Consider the following 27,509-nt stretch of genomic DNA (forward strand, 5'->3'; position numbering starts at 1 on the left):
TTAAAAATGAAAAACAAAAAATGTGTGGATTTCTCATTTTTCTGATTTCAATATCAAATCAAAACATGAATGAACGGAAGATACCCTGATTCTACCCTCATTCAAGGCTAATGGGCGCTCCGTCATGATTCTCACCCTCTCCTGAAACAATAAATTAAAAGTTAACGACACATTCCTGTTTCAGCAAAAAATAAATACATATTGGAATCAAACACTTTTATATCCCACTAAATGTGCTGATAACACGCAGTTGTTATTTAAGTCGATACAATAATTATATCTGACGTTAAGAATTCTGTTTAAAATATGAATCACTAAAATGCATTAAATGTAATACATCTGATTTGAATATTTATGGATGTAAATTTAAGTGAACTTACCAAAAGTTGTAGAATAATGCCTTTTATCTTCAACGGTTCATGTCCTGCTCCAGTCCACTAGTTTTCAAACGTATTCAGCCCGCGCAGTCCCATAATGCCACATCACAGTAATTTGATGTAAAAACGTATGAGCTACAGCGAAAATACCTCTTAACTGTAAATTAATTTACAGTTGACCTGGAAAAATTCTGTTAACAACTGTAATACTCTTTTTGACCCATAATGCATTGCAAAATACAGTAATAACTTGTAAAATGGTAAAACAGAAAGTTTCTGTAGAATTTTGCTGTAAAAACTACAGCAATTTGTTACAGTGCATTTAAATCATTTTCATAATTTGCCACAAGAACAGCCCTTATAACCATTTACTGCCTTGGTTCACATATTTTTAAGGGTTGTTCTAATGTCTGGTCTCAGTTTATCTTCTCATTTTTCTGTTCCCTGTGATGTAGGTCCACCTAAACCTGGAGGAAATGAATCCTGTGGGAAAGTCAGTGAAAATGTGGGAATATTAGGTATGTATTATGTGCAAATAAATGAGTTGAATGCATACAGCTAAACTGAATGTGTAGCACTATTCAGTAAGGACACTAGTTTATGAAATAGTCAACATGAACTAATGAACACTGCTTTTACAGCAATTATTAATCTTGGTTAATTTAAATTTGTACATTTATATTTCTTCATTTAGCAGATGCTTTTCTTCAGGTAACTTAGTTAAATAGCATTTCATAAGTATATCAGCTAGAGCAGATGTGACATTCAGAAAAGAAGAGAAAGAGATTTTTTAAGTTAATTTAATATAGTAAGTGCTTTTGTTATGGTTGTGGATGAAGTGTTAGAGGAGTGTCTTCAGCTGTTGAATGTTGTGATGGTCTCTTCAGATCGGTTGAAGGTTGGCAGCTCATATCACCAGAGCGGAGCAGAGAAGAGAGAGATTCAAGAAAGAGGCTCAGTGCCTCAATATACAGGAGCAACAGCAAGAGATTCAGTACCTCAACTTGAAGGAGCAACAAAACCCAGTTCAATCTCTGACCGTAAGTGCTCATAGGAGTGTTTTATATCTGACAATTTTGTAGCATGATCGATCTTGAGAACTGTTGTGCAGCACTTTGGTCAGCATTTATGTTGTTTTAAAGGGCTATATAAATAAACTTGACCTTGACGTCTGTAAGGCTGGAAACTTAAGCTGCTATTTTGAACCAGTAATCAGACCAAAAAGCAGTTGAAGGATGACGTGCATAATTCAGTTATTTATCTGACTCCAATATAATTAATCTGACTTCATTAAAGTTGTTGTTATTCTTTACCCTCTTATTCATTAAAGGTAAAAGTATTTCTTTGAATTGATAGGAAAACGTAGGATTTAACTTGAACGCTTAGATAATGAAAGTTACAATCACTTTAGCTTTCACTTTTATCAGTTACAAAAGGAAAGATTCTCAAAACCTTTAAAGCAGGCAAAGTTATTTATTATGTTACATATTTAAATATACAGACAGTAGAATGGAACAACATACTGTATAGAAAACTTAGTTGTAACAAATAATGCACTGCTGTGCAGAAGAGGCCGTAAAAGCCTTTCTTGTATTCAGAGGTTACGCACCGGTGTGCGGGAGTGGCAGGGTTTCTCCCCGAACATCAGTTACCTTTCCTTCTTATACCCTGAGCAAAGCATTGTTATTCATGAGTGGAATACCAACACCAAAACCAACTGACAGGAAACCACAAGATATGGCAAATGGGTGGTGATCAAGAGGGGGAGAAGTACATTAGCATATTCTCCTCAATACATGTTTAAGCAATAGTAGATCAGGGATTGCATACAGCCGCAATGTCTTTAAATACATCCCACTGGACCACTCAAATTATCAACTTTAAAACATTTGAAAACCAAGTAATATAAAGATTGCGTTTAGATTATAATGTTAATATTAAATCAATCCAGGAGAGGTCGCTATTTCCAGCCGATCCCTGTATGACAGTTTTTTTAAATTGCTTTAGTGCAATTTTCACAAGCAATTGGTAAATTTTCAAAGCTCTTAGTACTAATATCACAACAGATCATCAAAAGTGCACTTATTTTAAACATTTCAGCATATTTTCAATTGTGTTAATACAATACACAAAATCACAAAGCATAATTTTCACTACACAAAATAAGGGTTTCATCTGTTTCATTCACAGTGACTGCCTATCATTATACTATTACTATCAAACTTTTCATTTGCATCTCTTTTCATTCAGTTTATTACATTTGTCTATTATTTAATCCAAATGATCTTAATGGTTAATCAATGAATCATTTGGTACACCTAACCTAACCCTTTCGAAAGGGAACTCTGTTGGGGAAGCTACTCTGAAACTATAGTTTGACAAGCTACAAGCTACTCATGAATTAAAGTAGTTAAACTACAGTCAAGCTACCATTTTGAAAAAGTAGTTAGCTACACTACAAGTTACTAACAAAAAGTAGCTAGCTACATTGAAACTACTTTGATTTTTTTTTTTTTTAAATGACATAGCTTATTACAAATAACTGAATAACTGTTAATGAAGAATGTTTAAGTAAGATGTTTGGGGTTTAAACAAAGCAATGCACTACAATTATGATTTCAAAACGTACTGTTTTATTTTGTAAACTATATCAAAAGATACAATACTCAAATGTAGCCTATATCTCACACTGACACTGTTTGCACACTTTATAAATAATACATTCAGAATTTTAATATAAGTTTTGTTTTTCATGCTATGAAAAGACTGACAACCAATTGCACTCTGCAGTTTCAGAAATGATTTCTACATATAAATGCAGGATTCATGCTCAAAATGGCTACCATAACCATAACACGGGACAAAAATATGCAATGATAAGAATAATAATAAGCAATGTAAATGCAGACTAGAAAAATATTAGAATTTTGTATCAATATTTTTGAAATACTATTTAAATTATTTGTAAAATGACTTCTTAAAATCTTAAATGTCTCACTATACATTGCTATTCTTATTATGGTGGTGCCATTGTTTACACATTACACCTGCACTTTACTTTTGCACCCTCACTTATTTCAGAAGCACCCTCAATGATTTGGTTCTGGAACCGGACCTGCGCTTAAACCGAACCGAAACTTAAATTGGATACACAGAAAAATGCAGGTTAAACTCACAGCACATACAGTGATATAAAGCTTTGAGATGCGAATCATGCACTTCTCGCGTGAACATTCTTATACCCGAGCAACCGATTTTATTAGATCAGCCTTTGCCATGTGATAAGCGCACTAAACTATGTCGCGATTTTGTTTTCTGTTCAATTGACGGATGCTTTGCCAATGCAATGACGCAAAACACAGCGTTAGTGATCTTATGTTCATTATAAAACTGGCGGGACAGATTAGACGAAGGCGGGTCACCGCTGTAATAAAATAGTTTGCATACATTTGATATAGTCTGCAATAAAGCAGGACAATCAATTTAAAAAGGCTATTATTCACCTGTATGTGCTTGAAGTCTTCGACACAGACAGTGTTTTCACTTGTCACATCATTTGTTTAAATTAAGCGTAACCTTTACTAATCGATTTGTGCAGTGTGAACCCTCTCCTGTCCTTTACATAATCACCAGACGATCTCTTCTCGATGAACTGCTGATGAACTGATAAAGCCGCAAGATCCGTGATATAACGATAGATGGCAGTAATCCACGATTTTAGTTTGTGATCTGCTACTTCAATGCATCGCAGAATGCAAAACGGAATGTAGCTTGTAGCTTTTGGTCGCGCTACACCGCTACTTGCTGGAAAATTTAGTGAACTACTGGAAAAGCGACACTGTTTTAAAAGTAGCTGAACTACATACAAGCTACATGTAGTTAACTACTCCCCAACACTGGGAACCCTACACTGCGTTTGAAACGCATATGGGGAACGCCTCTGCGTAAACCGGTGTCTGAAAAACAATATCAACTCATGATAGCCTATGACGTCATAGTGCGACCTGGAAGTATATAAGGAGTGCCTAGAGAACCAGTTGGAATCTTTTCGTCTTCAAGGACTGTTTTGTTTGAAGCGATATCAAACCGATATTAAGGTAATTTATGTCTGACAAACGTTTCAGGAATTGTGTGTATCTGTGTCCCATAGTGTTGACATTTGATCACACACATAACTTGTAACGTTGTCTTTTATGAGAACAAAAGAGCATGTACAGGCAGTTCTTGTGGGATCTGCCTGTTTGTTATTATGAGTGTGTTTTACTTGTAAAATGCTCCACTCTCTTTTGGTCTTTTCCTCAAGAGGAGAAGGACCGGTAGCTGCACCTAATGTTCGGGTATTACTCTTGCTGAGGCAGAGTAGAGACTAGATCATGAGGTTCTCAGCTGGGGCTTGTTGAAGAGTTGAAGGGGTGAAATTCTCTGCGACCTTCGATGGCTGACGGGAGAAAGCTGTGTGATTATGATGATGTGTTGTCTATGACATTGTTAGATTCAGCAGCAGTTGCTCTTCTTGTTCTAAGCCCAAGAGAGCAGGAGATGGCTGATGAGGATGAAGATGGTGAGCCTCCTGAATCCTGATCTTCATACTGAGATCAAGAGGGCATGGAAGGATCTGTATTCAGCTCGCAATCATCAACATCAGCAGTTTAATTCACTGGTGTTGATGGAGTGAGTATGGGTTCGCGTTTGCGCCTCCTACTGACGAGATGAGTGCAACTATCTCGTGATATAGGTCAGGCGGGTGTTACTTGCACACAATATCTGTTTGTAAGCATATCAGTTACGCCTGCTGAATTTGGCTTGGTAGATCTCTTTTTATATATAATCAATTTCACTTTTAGGATGTGGACTAAGGGACCTGAAGTTCCATTAGGTTGGCTGTAACAATATATTATTAGGGTAGTACTTTGTTTGTCCCCTTTTTTGGATGTGTTGGCTTCATATGTATTCAGATGTCGGCTTTAACTAAGCCGCACTGTTAGCCACCTTTTGGTTAATTATGTGATTAGAAAGTTTGTTGCTGTGGCCCCGCTCCCCCAGAACTATCTAGTGGTACTTTGACTTCAGTCTTTTCCCTGAACCACTTGAACTATGTTCAAGCTTGAGTGATATGGTTGTAGCTTTTTATGAAAGTTGTTCCCTAGGGTTCAGTACAGATTGTATCTGTTTTTGGTGAGAATTTCTGAAAAAAGTAAAGTACCCACCCTGTATTTTTCAGGGTTGGATAAATAGTACTCCCTTGTTGTTCAAGGGTATTGTACTTTAATATGTTAGTTCTGATTCCTACCCTACACTTTGGGAGCTCAGTAACTCTAATACTGCCACAGGCTAGCACCTGTATGTTCTGGAGTAGTAGGCCCGACTTCGGCCTCCTTTAGTGTATGGTGACGTAGTTTGTACTCCCCTTGCTGTAAGGGTAAAAAGTGTTTTTTACTGAGTATATTGCCTGTTGGATTGTATAAGCTCAGGTTGAGTTTAATAAGTTAACCTCATTACATAGTTTGGTTTTCATATATTGCTCCCTTAGAGCTTGAACACTGCCACAAGTTGACGCTTGTGTTGTGTGAAGTAGAAGGCTCCATTTGGGCCTCCTTCAGAGCACAATAGCTTGTTGTATTACAAGGCTTGTTGGTAGATGTTTCAGTTAGAGTTTGCTCACTTGGAAACTAGCACTGCCACAGGTTGATGCCCGTGTCATTCTGAAGTCACAGGTCTGTTTGGACCTCCCTCAGAGCATGATGGCGTAAGTTTGTACTCCTCTTGCTTAAAGAGTAAGTGTTTTTACTGAGTACACTGCCTGGTGGAATGTGTGGATAAAGTTCTATATTTTGCCCTACACGATGTGAGCCCAATAACTCTATTGCTGCCACAGGTTAGCACCTGTTTCTGTAGTAGTAGGCTTTGCTCTGGCCTCCTTCAGAGCATGGTGACTAAGTTTGTACTCCCCTTGCTGTAAGGGTAAAAATTGTTTTTTACTGAGTGTACGACCTGTTGGAATGCATAGCTCAGGTTGAGTTTATTTAGGGAACCTCTCTGTACAGTTTGGTTCCTATGTATCTCCCTTTTAGAGTTTAAACACTGCCACAAGTTTTGATTGTGTTGTTGGAGTAGAAGGCTTTGTTTTGGACCTCCTTCAGAATACAATACCTTGTTATATCACAAGTTTTATTGGTAGATGTTTAATTAGAATTTGCTCACTTAAAACTAGTACTACCACAGGTTTATGTCCGTGATCTTTGAAGTAGTAGGCCGGTACTGGCCTCCTTTAGAGCATGGCGGCGTATATCCCTTGTACTCCTCTTAATGTAAGGGTAAAAACTGTTTTTACTGAGTACATTGCCTGTTGGAATGTGTAGATTTAAGCTCAGGTTGAGTTAAGTTAGGTAACCTCACTTGATTGTTTGGTTCTCAGATCACGCTCCCTTGTAGCTTACACACTGCCACTGGCTGATGCCCGTGTTTTCTGGTGTTTTCTAGTTTGTACTCCTCTTGTTTAAAGAGTTAAGTGTTTTATTGAGTACATTGCCTGTTCGAATGTGTGGGACAGATTTAAGCTCAGATTGAGCTAAACTAGTTAACCTCACTGGAGAGTTTGGTTATCATATATGGCTCCCTTAGAGCTTAGACACTGCCACGAGCTGACGCCACATGTCTTTCTGGAGTCGTAGGCCCTTTTTTGGGCCTCTTTCAGAACATGATGGCGTGAGTCTGTACTCTTGTTTAAAGAGTAAAAGGTGTTTTAATGAGTACACTGCTTGTCAGATTGTGTTGAGGTAGACTGTTATGTGGGCACACTACAGTCTTTTTCTGCTAGTTTAACTCATTTCAATCTGAACAACTTCCCAGGTTTGTGGGTTCTTGCTTTACCAGCAATTAAGCTGCTTTAAGCTTTCCAACCCCCACACCTGGGTGTCCTTTAAGCAGATTAAGCATGTAGTTTCGCATGTTTGGACTTTTGCAAGGCTGCTGTGAGGTATTTCTACATGATGTAGAACTACGTCATGTTGTAGGCCCCCTTCTGGGCCTCCATGATTTTGTGCCTACAGTACATTTATCTGTTTGGTTGAGACCAGTACTCCCCTTGTTTGACAGTCTTTCTGCATAGTACTTAGCTCCCTAAGTCTGGTCACTGGTTGAAGGCCTCTCTGAGTTGGTTACTGCCTCTTTGCAGTCACTCTTACTGGATATCTTCTCTGAAGAATGTGAATTGAGGCTCTGTGATCAGACAGGTCATTGGCCAAAACTAGTTTTCTGTAAAAGTAGACCAGGTCAGGCCTCCCTGGTGGCAATCAGGGTCGAGTATGTTCCCCTGACAAATGACTGGCTAGGGTTCCCTCTGGCCTCCTGGCCACATTTCCTTAAAGGTACCCTCTTTTCTCTGAAAAGAAGTTTGGTTCCAGAAGCCTTTGAGCGGCCTTGGTAGGCCTTCTGCAGAAGGCCTCTTTGAGGCTTATAGCTTGGGCTGTTGGCCATAGGGAATGTAATCACTGACAGCCTATGTATGACCCGTAGGGGGAGTGGTTATGGCACTTCAGTGGAAGCTGCTAGTTCTGACGTTTGTCTAGCCATTTTTGGCATGCACTCCCCTCAAGCATGGCAGCGTGGGTATATCATTCCCCATAGCGTTCAAACGCCAAGTAGAGTTCCCTTTCGAAAGGGAACGTCTCAGGTTATGTATGTAACCATGGTTCCCTGAGGGGAACAAGACTCTGAGTTTCCTAGCCATGCATCGGGGCTGCCTGCTGAACAGACCCTTCAGACGATAAGATACTGACTGGTTCTCTAGGCGCTTCTTATATACTTCCGGTCACGCTATGATGACTTCATAGGCTGTCGCCAGCCAATAGGATTGTCGTGAGTTCATATTGTTTTCAGACAGCAGTTCATGCGGAGGCGTTCCCCATATGCATTTCAAACGCAGTGTTCTCAGGGAACCATGGTTACATACGTAAACTGAGACGATTTCTATAGATATTGATTATAGCATAGTTTCTAAAGAACTCATTTGCAATTTCTGAATTTCTGAGTGTGTGTGTGTGTGTGTGTGTGAGAGAGAGAGAGAGACAGAGAGAGAGTCAGACAGACATACAAATACAGAGGGATTTGAAATTTGTTAACACAGCAGGACAGAGAACAAGGGAAAAGAAACAGTCAATGACTGTACAGTATAACATCAGATTGATCAAAGATGCATCAGAAGAAGAGAGATAGCGTTGTTTCCTTGTCACATCTCGCGTGCGTTTGGTTGTGAAATGTAGTTTGCGTGCCAGATAGAGTTGTCGGCGATTCTTCCTATTGTAAAGTCATGCAGTGTGAAACCTTCTGTCGCCGATCCATCGTGCAGTATGAACACAGCAGCGACTGAATGCTGGCCAAGATAGTCATGCAGTGTGAAAAGAACAGTGACCCGACTACTTTGAAAATCGTCCAGTCTGAACTCGGCATTACTTGTGAAAATAGTACCAAAGCAAATAAAAAAACTGTAATAACAGCATAGGATGTGCACGCTAATGTGAACGTTTACTAAAATTAGCAAAAATAAATGAAAAATTTACAATAAAAATCGTGTTTTCACTGTCCAATCAGGATGGTTAACAGATTACATTTTTTACCAAGTTGAAGGGTCACCCATATGTTTGGTTTGTTTGGAAACAAAATCTGTAATGAAAGATTTTATTGAAAATTGCCATTACACCACTGCACTGCTCACAAAATCCGCTTTCCAACATCGGGCCGAACGGATGAATGGTAAGAGACAGTTCCAGTTGTATTTCAAACTGAGCCCGGTACGGCGCGGCACAATTACAAACCATTCTCCGCCCGGAATTAGCCAACCGTGCCGAACCGTTCTGCTAGAATGCGAGTAGTGATGTCGTCACTCAGGATCGGCTATTTGTCTGTTGCCTGGCTGCTGGGTTCTCTGTAACTTGCTAAACATGATATTTGAGTAACAAATATGATATTTTGAACACAAATTAATCATACAATTAAAAGAAATAACTGATAGTCCTACATAACGCAGTCACTATTTACATCGCATATCGTGTGTAAACTCGTGTAAACTTGTGCTTTACTAAGGCAAAGACTGAAGAGCTCCGTTATCAGCCCCAGCCAGCGGAAAACGAAACCATATCCGTACTCTGTCTCTCCAAACAGATCCATCCTGTGCCTGGAGTGTCCCAACAGTCCTCAGTCAGCATATTGATGAATACCTCACACTGGATAGGCATTAACATACTGTGCTGATGAAGGCCATTGTGCCATGTTTAATTCACATATACTTTAAAGGGATTTCTGAAGTACTAGGCCAGTAAAGAGTTCTGCTCATATTCACTCAGCCCTACACGTCTACATTCTACTTTTCAAGTGTATCTTAGAGATTATGACCTTATGTGTCCTATTTATGTCTGTATGTGATGAGCCAAAACATTGGTGAAGCAAATATCGTTGATCATCTCCTAACAAGACCCCTTGGAAGGTCTGGGTAGATTATATACTGTAACACGCATTGTTCAGGAATGGTTTGAGGAACAAGATGAAGAGTTCAAGGTGTTGTTTTTGCATGCCAGTGGTTGGGGGAATCTGTCCAAAATTACAAATTACAAGTACAAAATATAAATTTTTAGCCTTCTGTGACTTTTATCAATCAATACATAACAATACTTAGGTACCATGTTGTGCCAGAGTTAGCTAGATAGCTTATTTGCATCTGTAGTCCCTGGACATGAATGTTCTCTCTTCAATAAATTAAAAATATATTATTGGAAATTAAGACATAGTAGTAATTATTACAGTGAAAGCTTAAGTAAAGTTTCATTTGAAACTGTCTGTTTCTTTCCATGAAGGAGAATCCAGCTCCCTGATGAGGATTGTTCTGCTGGGATTTCAGAATACAGAGAAAAGCTCTGCTGGAAACACAATCCTAGACAGACGGGACTTTGAGTCGAAGAGAAGTCTGGAGTGTGTGGTCAGACAGGGACAGGTGAATGGCAGGCCGCTGACTGTGGTTGAAGCTCCAGGCTGGTCGGTTGGACAGACAGACGACAGTACTGAGTTACTCAAACGGGAGATTGTGAGCAGCCCGGCTCTGTGCCCTCCAGGTCCACACGCTTTCCTTATAGTCGTACCTGTAAACATCTCGTTCACCGAGGCTCACAGGACATCAGCGGCGGAGCATCTTGAGCTGCTCGGTACGAGGGTCTGGCCTCATGTTATGGTGTTATTCATTGATGGAGGACACCTGGGAAACAGATCCATAGAGATGCACATTGAGTGTGAGGGCGGCGCCCTCCAGTGGCTGCTGGAGAAATGCGGCAACAGATATCATGTTCTCAACAGCAAGCGCACGCGTGACGGCACTCAGGTCACAGACCTGCTGGACAAGATCGAGAAGATGGTGGACGGAAATAATGACCACCACTATTATATAGACCTCAATGTAAAAGAAGCAGAGAAGCAGAAAAAGGAGGCAATGGAGAGAGCGAGACAGAGAGAGATAAAAGCCCAGAAGAAGAGAGTAAAAATCAGAGAACAGATGGGTGAGTTTACCAAAAAAGGGTCGACTGATTTGTTCTGTGTACATTCTGTCTACAGTCATTGCCCATTTGTGTAGATAAAGTCTATTCAGCTTTATTTCTACAGCGCTTTATACAGTACAGATTGTTCCAAAGCAGCTTCACAGTGATAAACAGGAAAATAACAGAATCAATGATGCAAACTTCAGCTGAATCAGATATAAGACAAAATCTGATTCAGCTGTAAAGCAGCTCTATAGAAGACAATAGAGTCATTATTCAGATCAGTCCAGCTCAGTTTAGTTCTCAAACAATGCGGTCAGTAATAATGTTGAATATCAAGTGTCCCCGACTAAGAAAGCCAGAGGCGAAAGCTATTTATATGCCATGAACATATATATATATAATATATATATGTTCATGGCATATAAATAGCTAACGTCCTCACCACTTTTCACCAGGGTCGATATTGTCCCTACCACTTTTTGAAACATCTTGCGGCATGGATGTACCTAATGCACATGAAACATCTCCATTTGACTAGCAAAGCATTCATTTCATTCGTTTTTTAAATAAGAAGTGATCTAGCACTGGAAGGTGTTGTTTTTGAAATCATGCTGAGCGTTCGTTAATGTTGCCGCTGTTATCAGAGGCATGCAACTGTGCTCTCTTGGCGCTCATATACAGTAGAGCGCTTTATCACTGAACACAGGTTTTAATGAGGGAGGGGTCGGTGAACTTAAAAAACGGTGTGTACTGATGTTAATTCATGTTTATAGTATGAAGAGATAATTGGTTCATGTGCCGCTTGAACTAAAACGCAGTGATCACACACACACACACACACACACACACACACTCATGTCCCAACCACTTTTTAAAACAAATTTACGCCACTGGTTACAAAGAAAAGAAAAAAATTAAAGGTGCTGATATTAAAATGTGCACTGATTTGTGTGGATGGATATTTGTTAGCTATTGATTTGTGTCTGGACTCAGGTCACACACAGAGACTGTCCGAGCTCAGGCTGGTGCTGATGGAGCACGGAGCACCTGGAAACAGTTCTGCAGGAAACTTCATCCTGGGCAAGAAGGAGTTTGAGTCGAGAAGAAGTGCAGAGTGTGTGAAGAGGCACGGAGAGGCGGCCGGCAGAAAGATCACTCTGGTCGAAGTCCCCGACTGGTGCAAGAACAGAGAAATCACAGAGAGCTGCCAGTTACTTCAGCAGGAGATCATCCTCAGCACGTCTCTGTGTGCTCCAGGACCCCACGCTATATTACTGATCGTACGCACAGACGTGGCCTTCAGAGAAACCGACAGGAGCGTGATCGAGGGACATGTAGAGCTACTCGGAGAGAGAGTCTGGAGTCGCATCATTGTGCTGTTCACCTCTGAGAACTATCTAGGGGACACGCCTATAGAGATGCACATTGAGAGCGAAGGTGGTGCCCTCCGCTGGCTGCTGGAGAAATGCGGCCATAGATACCATGTTCTCAACACTGAGAGCAGAGATGCTGGCATTCAAGTCCAAGATCTCCTGGACAAGGTGGAAGAGATGGTGGCCGAAAACAGCTCCTGCCATTACGAGATGGACAGAGAGATTTTAAAAGATACGGAAGAAAGGAAAAGGAAAGCAAAACGGAGAGCTCATCAGAGGCAGCAGAATGTGCAAAAACAGAGACTATATGTCAGGTCTCAAATTGGTAAGCACATTTATTATATTTATCATTTATTAACACATGTTTTTTACTGACCCCTTTGGATTCTGTGTAATTCCCTGAAAATCAAACTGTATTTAACAATATTTTTTTCCACAAACTGTTCATTTTAGAATCAGTATTTAAAAAAACAAACAAAAAAAAACAAAAAACGTTTTAAACATTTTAAACAGAAGTGTGGATAAGCACTCTATGCTTTCCTGAAGCTCAAACAGTCGAAGCACTGCACTCGCAATCAGATCTTTTCCAGCAAACTGATAAAAATGTACACCATCAATGTAATGTAAATGTCTTCAAATAAAAAGCCAAATGCATACATAACAAAAATACATAAATACTTTTTGAGGGTTCTGTTCTGCTGCCATTAACCATAGTAAAATTGACTAACAAACATCATAATCATAGAAATTCTTGACAAAATTTCAGGAAAAAGGAACATCTCAGGTTACGCATGTAACCATGGTTCCCTGAGAAAAGGGGAACGAGACACTGCGTCTTGCACTTTGGGGAATGCCTCCGCGGGAACCAGTGTCTGAAATGCTATCAAATCACAACAATCATATTGGCCCGCGGCAGCCTATGATGTCATTAATAGTATGATCCGAACGCACATAAGGAGCACCTAGGGAACAAGTCATCCACTTATCGTCTGAAGGGACTGTTCAGCAGGTGGCCCAGAGGCATGGCAGGAAGACGCAGTGTCTCATTCCCTGTTCTCAGGGAACCATGTTTACATGTGTAACCTGAGACGTTCCCTTTCAAAAGGGAACTTGCACTGCGTCTAGCTCTATGGGGAACAAAATACCCACGCTGCCATGCTGAGGGGAGTCCATGTCAAAGAATGGCTGCAAAAAATATCAGAAAAATTGTTTAAACTAAAATGCCAAAACCACTCCTCCAGAGGAGGCGTCCAAAAAGAGGGATGTGAACTGGCAGTAACCCACTCCGAATCGTAGAGATGGGCATCAGGACTCAGCATAGTGCTTTTGAACCCTCACACTGAGAGTTACTAGGATCGCTAGCTGCCAGTCTTAATCTGGAGAGGCTCTCCTAGGAATAGCTTACTCTGAGCTACTGCAGGCTAAGAGGAGGAAAAGCTACAGCAGAACTGCCTCTGTCTAAAAAGATGTATTCCTAAAGTCCTAGCCGAGGCCAGATGTCAGAGTGGCCCAAAAAGAAGGGATGACACACCCTTGGACACATGACCTTCCTTGAGCTCAATGGAGCCGACACCTCGCAGACACCAGACAAATATCTAGCATGCTAAATATCTGGAGCTGTCGGCCGACTCAATATCCAGTGGTGTCACGTGTCCCAATGCAACAGCCAATGAAATACACACTGATGTCTATGGAAGCAGCAATAACAATCCATTCAAATATAATTTGCTGACGTTTATTCATATCAGATACACATTGTGTAAGTGACTATAAAGCTCACTCACTCTATTGTTCTCCCAGTTCACCATTCACAAATGGATGAATTCATGTTATATATTAAGATCAAGGTCATTATGTAGATTTTTTAAATGACAAAGCACTCACTTGCACATATTTGAGTATCAGATAGTTGATGACAAGTTGAGAAAACATACCGCGCGAGCAAATAGTTTCCTCAAAAACTGAACTCGCACGCTCCTCGCCCAAACAAACAACGCACAAGTAATGTGTGTGATTAGATGCCAAAAGCTTGCACACAAACCCACATATCACTCGAAACATAAATAGAGCACTGTCTGCTGATCTTAAGGACGTGTAAGCACCAAATCAATTAATTATAACTAATGTGGTAATTAAATTACAGTGAATAAGAACCGAATCAACTGTAAATGATTCAGAATGTATATTTAACCCTTCATCAATTATTTGTCAAGCGAAAAATTGAGGTTAAAGTATTTTACCAATTCTTGATTAAATATTATCCCGTGGCCAACAGTAATAATATATTATTATGATATGTATTTTGGTCCTCCGAAGCGATTCTCCAATGAGACGCTGCTACGGAGCTTAGATGCGCCCCGTACTGTTTCTCCTTTGCTCATTGATTGCATCATTTGACATTCGTGGAACTTTTCCTGTTTTGATTAGTAACTTTATAAAGTTTACTAATATCTCCCTGCTACAGAATTTCAATGTTTCATGCACCCAGCATTATAAAGAATAATACGCAAGAGACAATGCATCCTCAATCAGCAAAACACTCTTGTCAGCCGCTGAAGCATATGAAATAAACACCTACAAACATTTCAGCGAAGTACTTCTGTGGGCATTGAGCAAAAAAGATTGTCCATCTTCCATCAAAAAGAGAGACAAACAAGAGTGGAGCTTCCTCAGCGGGAAACGCTCACAGAGCACGTAAACAGTAAAGCACTGAGCATGCATAGGACGCACAAGTCATGAGTGTCATAAAGCATCAATATCTATGACACAGAGGAACACACAGCTTGAAACATTTGCTTAAGCCATTCTTACTTTGAACAGTGCTTCAAACAAAACAGTCCCTGAAGATGAAAAGAGAATGACTGGTTCTCTAGACACCCCTTATGTGCATTCAGGTCAGACTAGTAGTGACGTCATAGGCTGTCGCCGGTCAATATGATTGCTGTGATTTGATAGAGTTTAAACGCAGTGCGTTCCCTTTCGAAAGGGAATCTTATGTTAACCAATATTTCTGACAACCCAAAAAACATTGTGGATCAAACAGACCCATAATATACCATACAGAATCATAATATAAGGGTTAGAGTGAATTATTTAGAGACATATCTAGAGGAGACAATTGATCGCGTAGCTTATGGACTTTGTGCATATAATAATTCATATAGAAAGCTTGTTTTTCTCATTGACAGGAGTACTAAGGCTGGTGCTGATGGGCCACAGAACAGCTGGGAAGAGTTCAGCCGGGAACACTATCCTGCGACGAGAGGCGTTCGAGCTAAAGACTGCCGTTCAGGCTGAGTTTAAACAGGGAACGGTGGCCGGCAGAGAAGTCACAGTGGTCGAGTCGCCCTGCTGGAGTGATCCAAATGTGCAGAATACTGCAAAACTGTACCAGTTAGAATTCATGCACAGTCTGTTTTTGTGTCACCCGGGGCCACACGCTCTTCTCCTAGTCATCCGCGTCGACACGAAATACAGCGAGATGAACAACAGAGTGCTGGAGGAACATCTCGATCTTCTCAGCCAGAGAGTGTGGAAACACACTATAGTCCTGTTCACTCATGAAGACTGGCTGGGACAGACGCCCATAGAGATGCACATCGAGAGCGAAGGCGGCGCCCTCCACAGGCTGCTGGAGAAATGTGGAAACAGATATCATGTTCTCAACACCAAAGTTAAGAATGATGGCATGCAGGTCGTGCAGTTGTTTGAAAAGATCGAGGAGATGGCGGCAGAAAATAAGCACTGCCATTACCAACTAGACCAAAAGATCTTAGATGCTGCGAAGGAGAGAAGGCGAGCGGAGGAGAGAGCAAAGGAGCGAGAATTAAGAGCACAGAGACCGAGAGAAGAAAACCGAGCAAAGATAGGTGAGTATATTGAGAGAATGCAGGGGTTAAAGGGTTAGTTCACCCAAAAATGAGATTTCTGTCATTTATTACTCACTCATGTTGTTCCACACCCGTAAGACCTTCATTCATCTTCAGAACACAAAGTAAGATATTTTTGAGGAAATCCGAGAGGTATATCCCCAGTCCCGGCGCCATGGGCGGGCATTGGGGGGCCTGGCCCGCCCTGTGAGTCACTAGTGCCCGCCCTGGACGAGTCGACAACTCCATGTCCCACCGACCACCAGTTCTTGATATTTTTTTATCAATAGGCTACCATTATCAAAAGTTATCGTTTTGTATATACATAACTACTGGATAAAAATAAAAATTTGTTTGGTCTTATTTAAAAAAAAAAATGTAACGGATTTGATTGGTTTGTAAATATTGAGCGCGGAAAGTTTGGTTGTGTGCAAAGCACTGCCGCTTAACGTTAGCTGTCATTTTTTAAACAACTATGCTGAGCTATCTCGTGTGACAGTGACTGAGGATATACGGCGTTTCTTTAATCAAAGACCACCAAAGTTGGCAGGAGAGATCAGCGAGGTAATGCTAGGCGAAAGCTGTGAGACTGACGCGCTTCTGCTGTGATCTTTGTTTGAACTATTTTCGCTGCTAAAACAGAACAAAAACACTCAATATTGCGTCTAAAATGTAAGTAAATCCATATTAATTACTTGTTTATAGAACTGCCATATGAAGTGTCACATTTTCAATCGTGATGGTATTATTCGGCACTCTTGGTCGTGTGATGTTGCTTAACTGTATCATATGTCATAAATATAAAAACTCCACATTTTGAATTTTTACTGCAGTATTCAGCCGCGGCTCGTCTGTATGGGCAGGTGGGGCATAGCCCAACAAAATATTCATCCAAACATAGACCTCTATACACACTGAATTAATAATATATTATAAATATGTTCAGCAATCTGCAACAAATATTTTTCAGATTTTCTAGTCGTAAAGTGAGCAGGATATATTAAAATGTAGCGCAAGGATTCGGCAGGCATGAATCATGATAAGCGGGGCAGCCTGTCTCAGAGCCCTCCCAGCTCTACAGCGCCTCACAAATTTCCAATGTAAACCTGCAGCACCCTCATAGAGAGCCATTTGAGCAGATTTCTGGCTGCCCCGCTTATTTCCATGTGACGTTACGTCATATTATATTTTTTTACAGTCTGTGCGTAAACTTCGCTCCAGGTCAAGACGGTCAGTCCGCTTCACACGTGTCTGTATCAGGTCAGTAACAAGTTGGCATGTCTGTTCTTCCTACGTGGAGTAGCGTTATTAAATTAATGAGAGTAAACCCTTTAGTTTTAACCGTGCTCATGTGAATATCTTTTATATACAGTAGTTCTGTGTTTGTTTTGTTTTTCTGAGAATAGACATAACTTTTTTCTTCGCTGGAATTCCTACATACCTTATAACATCCTAAAAACGACATTCGGACGCAATAAATAGCCTACTACATAAAGGCAATTCAGATGGCATTTTTATGCGTTTGTCGTGTGTACTAAAGTCTGTTAAACATAATTAGAGCGCCACTCAGGATGAATAACGCAAGGACATTAGAATTCTGCCAAAAGTGTGTGTCTGATGTACTTGGAGAGTGATGATATATGCGAATGCAATTAGGATATGTTATTGGCGTTTATCATAAACTAGCGCTAAGACCCAGAATCTGCCCTACCTAGATTAATACTGCTGCTGGCAGTGTGTTAGCTGAGTTTCTTTGTTTCTGCTGCGCTCATTTTGTTTCGATTTCTCCTCGAGAGGCAGCGCAAGCGCCTCAACATCGCAACATTTTGTTAAGCCGAGTTCAGACTGCACGATTTTAGCCCCGATTTTGGCTCGCCGACAGGTTTTGAGAAATCGCCGACAAATGCCCGAAATCACAGGCAAATCGGTGCTCGTTCACGCGAGTGACAATCACGCAGTGTGAATGAGCAAAGACGCGATCTGAGAGAATCGCCGACGAGTCGCCCGTGAGATATTTGGCATGCTAAAAATCTGGACCTGTCGGCGATTCAAAATCCTGCTGTGTGAAAAGTGTTCTGACTGAAAAATACATCGGCGATGACCGACAGCCAATGAGAGAGCAAGATACAGAGCAGCGGGGAGTTCGGGGAGGAGCTATAGACCACAATATCAGCAAGCATGGCTTCGTTTCAGATAAACATTACAATTATACAAAACAAAAACAAAGCACAAACATTTGCTTGACCATCCGCAACAGCAGCACATTGAAAAGTTAGCCTATGTATTTAGTTCCAACTCTCGTTGCAGAACACACAATCCACAGTCTCCCCAAACATATCCTCCTCCATATTTTTCTTTTATTTATGTTGTTTTCGCTGCAAATCAGCGCACAGGCAATTCATATTTCAAGCTTCTTGCGGACTACTATTTTTAATAATAATCCACCGTGTGTCTCAATCAGCTCCCTAGTTCAGCAGTCAGGGCACTGATCAGGGTATCAGCCGCATTCACTTTCATTATATACTGATTCACGACCTAGGGAGCTAGGGAGCTGATTGAGACACAGGGCCAGTCTCACGTGAGAACTCTGGTCTTGAACGCGTGATATCGCGTTGTTTCCTTGTCACGTCTCGCGTGTGTTTGGTTGTGAAACGTAGTTTGCGTGCCAGACAGAGTTGTCGGCGATTCTTCCTATTGTAAAGTCATGCAGTTTGAAACCCTCTGTCTCTGATCCATCGTGCAATTTGAACACAGCAGCGACTGAATGCTGGCCAAGATAGTCATGCAGTGTGAAAAGAACAGTGACCCGACTACTTTGAAAATCGTGCAGTCTGAACTCGGCTTTAGTGTCAGTACCATAGACTGTAAAAAAATATGGACGTAGTGTCCGTGACGTCACCCATAGAGTTCTGAACATAGACATATAATAAACACTAGACGCCCTATTGGCCGCTTTGGACTGTTGCTGCGATACGTCAACGAGTCCGCCATATTGTGCGGGGCAAGACTGCGCTGTTAATAAACACAAGTAAACGGACGAGCTGCGGTTTTTCTGGATAAAAACAAAAATAAGGTTTACATTTATCAACCAATTTCAGTGGTTTATAATGTACGTGGTGTACAAAAAGTTCTAGTTACTTAAGATCTCTATAGTTAGACATATAAAATATTATTTTAATAAAAAATAGTCAAAACTCTGGCTTGTCATGTATTTGACTGCTTTATTCTTGCATAAGAATTGTGAAAACGCCCATACTGAGATATAATTTAATTTTCACATTAAATTAAATAACGTTTTCTTATTGTAAAAAAGGGATTTTCTGTCTTTAACGCAATTTTAGCTTTTCTTGAACTTAGAATTGACCACCACTGATAAAATGAAACAAAAATAATCAAATACAAATCACACAGGCTGCTTTCTGTATTTTTATAGCACTAAAATGATACAGATAGATACTCCAAAAACATACAACAACAAAGATAACTGATGGATCCTTTATGGTAATACATATGATATGGTACATCTACAGTGCAATGCAAATAAAGAAATTGAGAATAGTAAATAGTTTGTTATACACTATAAGAAATAGTTTATGTAGTGTATATATAATATAAAAATATAGTCAATAATAAAGTATATAATATTGTCAATAAACAAACAGTATACAACAAATAAAATAGTAATGAATAGAACATTTATAAAATAGTATAAGTACAATAATATAATATAATATATTGATAATAGCATATAGTATAATAATACTATAATAATAGCAATAGAATATGTAGTATCATTTACAGAATATAGACAATAATATAACATCATAACTATAATAGATTGATAATAATAGTATTGGTATAATAATAATCGCAAATACAATGTAATATCAATTGCAGAATAATATAGACAATAATAAAAATAGTAAATTAAATAGTGACTAGTACAATAATAACATAGTATTGGTATAATAATAATAACAACAAAAGGCTATATATTTCCATCAGTCTCTTGGAAATGGTGAGAACAGTCCACTGACAGGCTCTCCTCAGCTTTCCTTGAGGCTTGTGTAGCCCTGGTTGCAATGGGCTGAAAAAGAAATAAATATATAAACAAATCACCATTTAATGGCAAACTTTTAAATAATGTAGATGAGTCAGGAAACTTCCCTTCAAGCTACTTCCCACTGTCTCCTCAACTCGTTGTCTTTGTGAAACCTTAAATGTGTGAAAAGCTAGCCCACTAACTAACCTTAAAGTAAGGGTTAGATTAAGATTAACAAAATATCAGCCACCTAGCCGTAACGAGTACTTGTCATAAAAGTCGGTTTTAATAAAATAGAGATGCATATTTAAACTTTAGTTTATAAAATAACATAAGCTAAAACTATATTAGAAATCATGTAAACTCACGTCTCAACTTTCACAGCTAACTAGTGACATCGCTATCTATTGTCTGTCTGACTCCGGTGGCCAACTACTATCAATTATATAATGACCAAATACAACCAGAAACAAATGTTCAGTCTTACCTGTGAAAGGTTATTCCCCGAGACCGGTTTTCAATTGTGCAGCGATTTGTACAGCCCCAAGCAGCACACGAAGCAGACATTTTTCTCAATTCCAGTTATGAGCGTTATGCGAACGTTGCCCCGCACAACATGGCGGCGCCGTTGACGTACGGTCCAGCGGCCAATAGAGCGTCTAGTGTTTATTATATGTCTATGGTTCTGAACAGCAGTTTTGACCAAGCGGCAACCTCCCCCCTTTCTCTCGTGAAGCCAATACGGAAGTAACTTAAACTGCGATTCATCGACTGGCCGCTAGGGACAGGCTCCAAAAGAGAGCAGAATCTCATAGAGTCCCATGTTAAATTGGCCAAGTTTACAGCAGAAAAAAACATGTTTACAAGTTGGTTCAAATTGTGGTTTTGGTCTATACTGCTATTTTTGCCCTTCATGACAACTCTGAGGGGGGTGAATTTTTTTATAACTTATCTGTTTAAATTATATTAAGCCTTGAAGTTCTGCATAATTAAGGGCGTGGTCACTTGAGTGACAGGTATATTGCGCTGCTGTCTGTGAGCCGTCACTTTACCTCAGATGCCGCTGAATTTGGCATCTCAGCCGTATTTGTGCACGATTATTTTATACAATTATAAAATATGGCTTGCTGCCTAATATTCGAGACTGATGTGTGTCTGTGTAGATGTGCATGCATGCGGAAGATAAACAACACACGTTGTTGGATCGTGGCATTGGCTGAAAGTTTTGATTGTGAGATTTACTGCAATGACAATACCAGGAGGATATCAAAATCCGACAGCACTGCTTGGATATTATAACTAAAACTGCTGCACTATTTTGAAAAAAATATACTTTGGACACAGGCTCATTTGTTTGTTAGATACGATCGTATACAGTTTTACAACATAAAGGCTGCTCAGATTGCATCCTTTCTTGAAGAACGATGACAGAGAGCAGATCATTCAGAAGAAATGTGAAATGTATTTTTGTTTTGCAATGGACACTCATATTTTACCCAAGTGCCACGGATTGGATTCATCTCGCGATCTCTATTTCATTATAAAGGTATGAAGTCCCATTTGATTTTCCATGTTGTTATTTGCACACCCAACACTACTGGTGTTGGAGCATCTATATCTTAAAGAAACACCGTAGATTGACAGTAACCTTTAGAACGTTCTGATGATAAAACTTATCTTCATTAATATTTTAGATCGTATCTTAGATAGATAGATAGCTCCTTTGCTGCTAACATGGTCACGTCGAGCTAGGCGGGCGTGGTTTCAGCAACCAGTCATATCAGCTCAAACCACTCCCGCCTCTTTGCCCATTTTCAGTTATCCGGGAGTGACGTGCGGTGACGCGCAGCTAAGATGGCCGCGGCCTCATTTTCGCTTCAAAACTGCTGTTCAGAACTCTATGGGTGACGTCACGGACGCTACGTCCATATTTTTTTACAGTCTATGGTTTTGACGCATAAATGAGGCGCGGCCATCTTAGCTGCACGTGACGCACGTCACTCACGGATAACTGAAAATGGGCAAAGAGGCGGGACGAAGTTGGAGCCCATGCGACTTGTTGCTGAAACCACGCCCGCCCTAGCTATCTATCTTAGATACTATCTAAAATATTAATAAAGATAACAATATCATTAGAAAGTACTAAAGGTTTACTGTCAATCTACGGTGATTTTTTTTACGATAACGTTATAGATGCTCTAACACCAGTAGGCTAATTAATTTGTGTTGGGTGTGCAAATAACACAAATCAAATGGATTTCATACCTTTATAATGAAATAGAGATCGCGAGATGAATCCAATCCGTGGCACTTGGAAATATATATATATATATGTACCAGATGTATATCTCTCAAATGTTCTCTCAAACTAATGAGCACGTATCCAAAGTATAATTTTTCAAAATAGTGCAGCAGTTTTAGTTATATCCAAGCAGTGCTGTCGGAGTTGTTATCCTCCTGGTATTGTCATTGCAGTAAATCTCAGGAACAAAACTTTTAGCCAATGCCACGACGATCCAACAACGTGTGTTCCGCATGCGAGCACATGTACACAGACTGACATCTGTCTCGAGTATGCAGCAAGCCATATATTGTATAAATAATACAGAAAAAAGCACAAATACGAGTGAGATGCCAAATTCAGCGGCTGGAATTAGCTGAGGTAACATGACGGCTCACAGACAGCAGTGCCAATCCACCTGTCACTCAAGTGACCACGCCCTTAATTATGCAGAACTTTAAGGCTTAATATAATTTAAACAGATGAGCTATAAAAAAAATTCACCCCCCTCAGAGTTGTCATGAAGGGCAAAATTCGCAGTATAGACCAAAACCACAATATGAACCAGACTGTAAACATGTTTTTTTCTGCTGTAAACTTGACTAATTTAACATGATGGTCAATGAGATTCTGCTCCCTTCTGCAGCCTGTCCTAGCGGCCAGTCGATGAATTGCAGTTTAATTCACTTCCGTATTGGCTTCACGAGAAACAGGGGGAGGTTGCCGCTTGGTCAGTACATTATACCCCTTTAAAAAAAAAATCAACGGGCAATTTCGAGCCCTGCGACGTGTTTTTTAGCTCTTCCTCGTGTTTTTTTTTTTTTTTTTGGCCATTTAATTCATAATTAATGTTATTATGCAATGAGGTTGATCTCATTTGTGCCCCCCTGAAAAAAATGTAATGCCCGTCCGTGAATTTGTGTCTGGCGCCGGGTCTGTATATCCCTAGTGAAAAAAGTATACTTTATTGTATTTTAAATATATTCCCTTTTTCTATAGTACACTGCAAATATACTAACAAAAAATGTACTATCATTAAATATATAAAAAGTATATTAGTATCATATTTTCACAATGCAACTTTTAACACACTTTAAAATAATTGTACTTTAGTATATTTTCTAAAAAATATATTTTAGAAAAATATACTTGAAGTGTAAGTTCAGTTTATTTTTTAAAAGTGTATTTATTTGCACTTTATAAAAATATATTTGAGGTATATTTTAACAGTGTGCTGAAATGATCATTGTAACAATGCACTGAAAGTATATTTAAAAAATACATTATTTAATATCCTGAAGTTGTAGTGTATCTAATGTTAAATTTGAGTGTATTTTTAAGTTTACTTCTTCATCCTTGGAATTCATTACATTACTTGTGCTTATTTATTTCAGTATGAATGCATTAAGCCCATTTAGTATATGCAGTGTAGCCTATACAATTTCCAAATATGTGTAAATGTTTATTAAGTTTACACTGGCAGAATCATTTTACAATCGTACACACAAATCTATATTAAACAACACACCAGCAGCACAAGTAATGCGAAAAAATATGTCGAGTGGTTAAACTTATCGGAATTCAAATGTCTCTTCAACTTGGTCTGTGACCAATCAGATTTTGTTGCTCACTGGCTTCAGCCAATCAGAGCTGCTGACGTCACGGTCGTCATCTGAATCCACTCGCTCAGTCAGTCAGGTGAAGTATAATGTCGCAATGTATAATTTATTTAATAAAACACTGAAAGCGCAATACATCGCTCAATCTTGGGGATTCTGACCAGTTCAATCAAGTGACATCACAGACTGACCGTGATGGCGACGACAACCGGCTAATCTAATGGCCTACGCGATCCTGAAAGAACCGGAGAAAAGTGCTGCTATTGGGAGGTGAGTTGTAGTCTACCAGTTAACAAACTTTATTTTATTTTCTTTAACAAACGGAGAGCGATATTTCGGCTTGATATCTCCTTTTGAGTTTGTGTGTGGTGGTTTATGGCACATGTTTGTATGCAGCACCAAAACATTCATATGATTGGTCAAATCGGCCCGTATTCTGTACGATATTAATTCATAAAGTGTTTTATGCTTGACTATGTACCGAAAACAATATCGACATGCCATTCTGATACAGTTCCTGCTGCTAATCCTCATTTACTGTTCAAAAATAGTATTGGTTCAATGTAGGATTCAGACAGACTATTGTAAACGTGAATAAAGTGTTGAACATGCTGTCTGACCTTATATCTTTGGTATATTCTGTCAACAGATGCTGTTCTTCACGAGTTTCTGCGGTCATCATTGTGCCATCAGACACAATGAGAAGCTCATCAGAACATGGAATATAATGTGTCATTTGTATTTGTGTATAGAGGGTCACCATGGTCCAATATTTTTTTTTCTTTAATGAAAAACATGGTAAGTTTTGCTGAATCTAAGTTTAAATAAAAACTATTGGATTTGTCAATGAAATATGTCTCTTCATTAGTGATGTTGTTACATTTTATTTATTTTAATGGCCTTGAAAACAAATGCATTCAACTTTGGGAAAATGTGTTAAACTGTATTTAAATAGTAGCACAACTGTATTGTGTGAGATTATGTAATTCAAAGTACAGTAGTCAACATTTGAAGTGGATCAAAAAAGTTCAGAAAAGTTGTCCTAAGACGAAAGTTATATACTAATAATTAGTCTTGCTGCAAGTATATTTAGCATACTTTTTTTTCACTAGGGATGACTCCTGCATCAGCGTCACACGCATGCGTCGTGCTGATCACGTGATCAGCTTTGGCCAATACTGAGCCGGCATTCGGACGTAAACAGGGAAACCTTCACTGTGTTACTGCGTCACCTGCGTAAAATAATGACAGAGAAGAGAAGAGATTGTTGAATAAAGTGGTTATTTTTGTTTTGTTTTTGTGCACAAAAAGTATTCTTAGTGATGTCTTTAGTTCCTTTCTGGACCTTGAAAGTGTTGATTATATTGCTGTCTATGGACGGATTTCAACAAAAATATCTTAATTTGTGTTCTGAAGATGAACGAAGGTATTACGGGTGTGGAACGACATGACGGAGAGTAATTAATGACAGAATTTTCATTTTTGAGTGAACTAAGTCCTTAAATGCTCAGGCTCTTTAAAGCAGGATGGATTCTGATTGGCTGTTGATTGTTTTTATAATTTATCAGCTGGACAAAATCACTCTGAAAGTGATTCCAGTTATATTGTTCTTTTTTGTCATAATCGTCATAGTTGTGGTCTAGACTATTTTTTAAAATTTGCAAAGTCTATTTTTGATTTTTAATCTTTATTGTTATATTTGTCATCCTTGTTGTGAACAGGCTTTTATTAGTGCAAATACATGTATATACAGATCTACCTGTTTTCCCATAGAGAGATTTGAAATCAGCTACACGGAAGAAGAAGCTGTCCAAAGGCTGAATGCATCTGTCTGGTAATCACGTTTACATTGTGAAGATTCATCTTTTCACATCGTCAGTAAGGATGTGTAGTTACATTAGGTTCTGTGTTTAGGGTGCAGGATGGAGGCAGACTGTCACCTGCGTTCAGTTGCCTGTCAATGAAGAGCGATGATTCAATTGCAACACCACCGAACTTCAGCTCTGACCACAGGTGCATTACATTTAATATCAGATATCATTTGTTGAAGTATTTTTCATTGTATATGTTAAATTCAGCAGTATATGGATCATGTGCAGTGGTGTATCTGTGACATGAACATTGGCTAATGAGTTGTCCTGAATGCTCTGACTTACAGATCATCACGTGCATCATCCGTTTGCAGCGACGTGTCAGACGGACAGATTCCACACCACTGATGCAGTAAACATCTGCTTTCTTAACATGAAGAGTTTGCACGCATGCTTGTTATTGTTGTTCCTCCAGTCGTTTACTATATGGCTAATGAATCTGAACTCTCTTACATTCAATGAAAACTTCTGTGTTGCATAATACGGTAGATACTAAATGAGTCCTCTTGTTATTCAAAACATGAATCATTAAATATTTGTCCCCTGACAATTCATAGCTAGACTAGTTGCTTTTCAAGTTTTCTTTTCAAGTATTGTTATATATACAGTATAAGTACATGCATGACAAATTCAGTGTAACACATGTTCTCTCACCTGTTCTTTCGCAGTGAGCACCTGACACCAGACTTCATGAGGTATCCCGTGAGCAAAGTGCAGCAGAGAGATCCTGCGTTCTGTTCCTGCGGACACAGCTGTTCCTGGCAGTGTGCGTCGGTCCTGTCTGCTTCTGAAGAGACAACACACAAACCTCAGCACCGGATTTAATACAATCTGGATTACAGTAACACCATAGATGACATTAAAACTTGTACAGTTCTGCCAGATCTGTGATGTATAGGCAACAGCCCAGCAAAGACACAACCTAAACGAGGAAACGCCTGTTTAAGTTTTGATTGGGAAAAATTTTTACTATTTCAAAATCTCATGTATCTCATGACTCATGTATATATTTGCAATTTTGAACTGATTTTTGAAAATAGCAGCCTGTTGTACTTATGGCAGCGGTGTCCAATGCTGTTCCTGGAGATCTTCCTGTAGAGTTCATCTCCATCCCTGATCAAACACTGCTGTCTGTAAGTCTCAAGTTCTCCTGGAGATCTTCATCAGCTGCTTCAGGTGTGTTTGACAGGTAGATCTCCAGGAACAGGATTCACACACAACTGAAATGATGTAATACATAATGAAAACTAAATTTCTCTGTTAATATCCATTTATTAATCATCTCGCTCTGGAGCGTTTGCTGAATACATGATTTGTGTTGGAGTCATCATCTGATGATAGAGTGTATTTTGTGTTCTGATCAGGAGAAACGCTGCGGTTTCACTCGTATCAGGATCAGAAGCGTCTTGTTTTTAATGAAGCAGTGGTTTAAAGTGTTTCTCCTGGTTTAAAGCAGCACTAAATGCCTTTGGTTCGATAAAACAAAAGTGTATAATTGTAAATGAAGACATAGCAGTAATTATTACAGTGAAAGCTTAAGGAAAGTTCCATTTG

At 39.4% G+C, this 27,509-nt stretch overlaps 1 protein-coding gene across 4 annotated transcripts in view; it reads left to right on the forward strand.

Annotated features, from left to right (window-relative positions):
* Positions 1 to 27,254, forward strand: part of LOC125261895 (GTPase IMAP family member 8-like) — a 39,688-nt gene extending 12,434 nt beyond the window's left edge. For 3 of the 4 annotated variants that reach the window (XM_048180473.1, XM_048180472.1, XM_048180470.1), the window contains 9 exons: positions 833 to 895; positions 1,265 to 1,417; positions 10,226 to 10,918; positions 11,894 to 12,598; positions 15,462 to 16,142; positions 25,858 to 25,918; positions 25,999 to 26,095; positions 26,238 to 26,307; positions 26,624 to 27,254. In XM_048180473.1, coding sequence (XP_048036430.1) covers positions 10,243 to 10,918; positions 11,894 to 12,598; positions 15,462 to 16,142; positions 25,858 to 25,918; positions 25,999 to 26,095; positions 26,238 to 26,303 — 2,286 coding nt within the window. In that variant the 5' untranslated portion in view covers positions 833 to 895; positions 1,265 to 1,417; positions 10,226 to 10,242 and the 3' untranslated portion in view covers positions 26,304 to 26,307; positions 26,624 to 27,254. Of the gene's footprint in view, positions 1 to 832; positions 896 to 1,264; positions 1,418 to 10,225; positions 10,919 to 11,893; positions 12,599 to 15,461; positions 16,143 to 25,857; positions 25,919 to 25,998; positions 26,098 to 26,237; positions 26,308 to 26,623 lie in introns of all 4 variants that reach the window. The other variant, XM_048180471.1, reaches the window with a different exon arrangement.
* The last annotated feature ends 255 nt before the right edge of the window (positions 27,255 to 27,509 follow it).

Source organism: Megalobrama amblycephala, unplaced genomic scaffold (assembly GCF_018812025.1).
Source record: "Megalobrama amblycephala isolate DHTTF-2021 unplaced genomic scaffold, ASM1881202v1 scaffold522, whole genome shotgun sequence".
Classification (NCBI taxonomy): Eukaryota; Metazoa; Chordata; class Actinopteri; order Cypriniformes; family Xenocyprididae; genus Megalobrama; species Megalobrama amblycephala.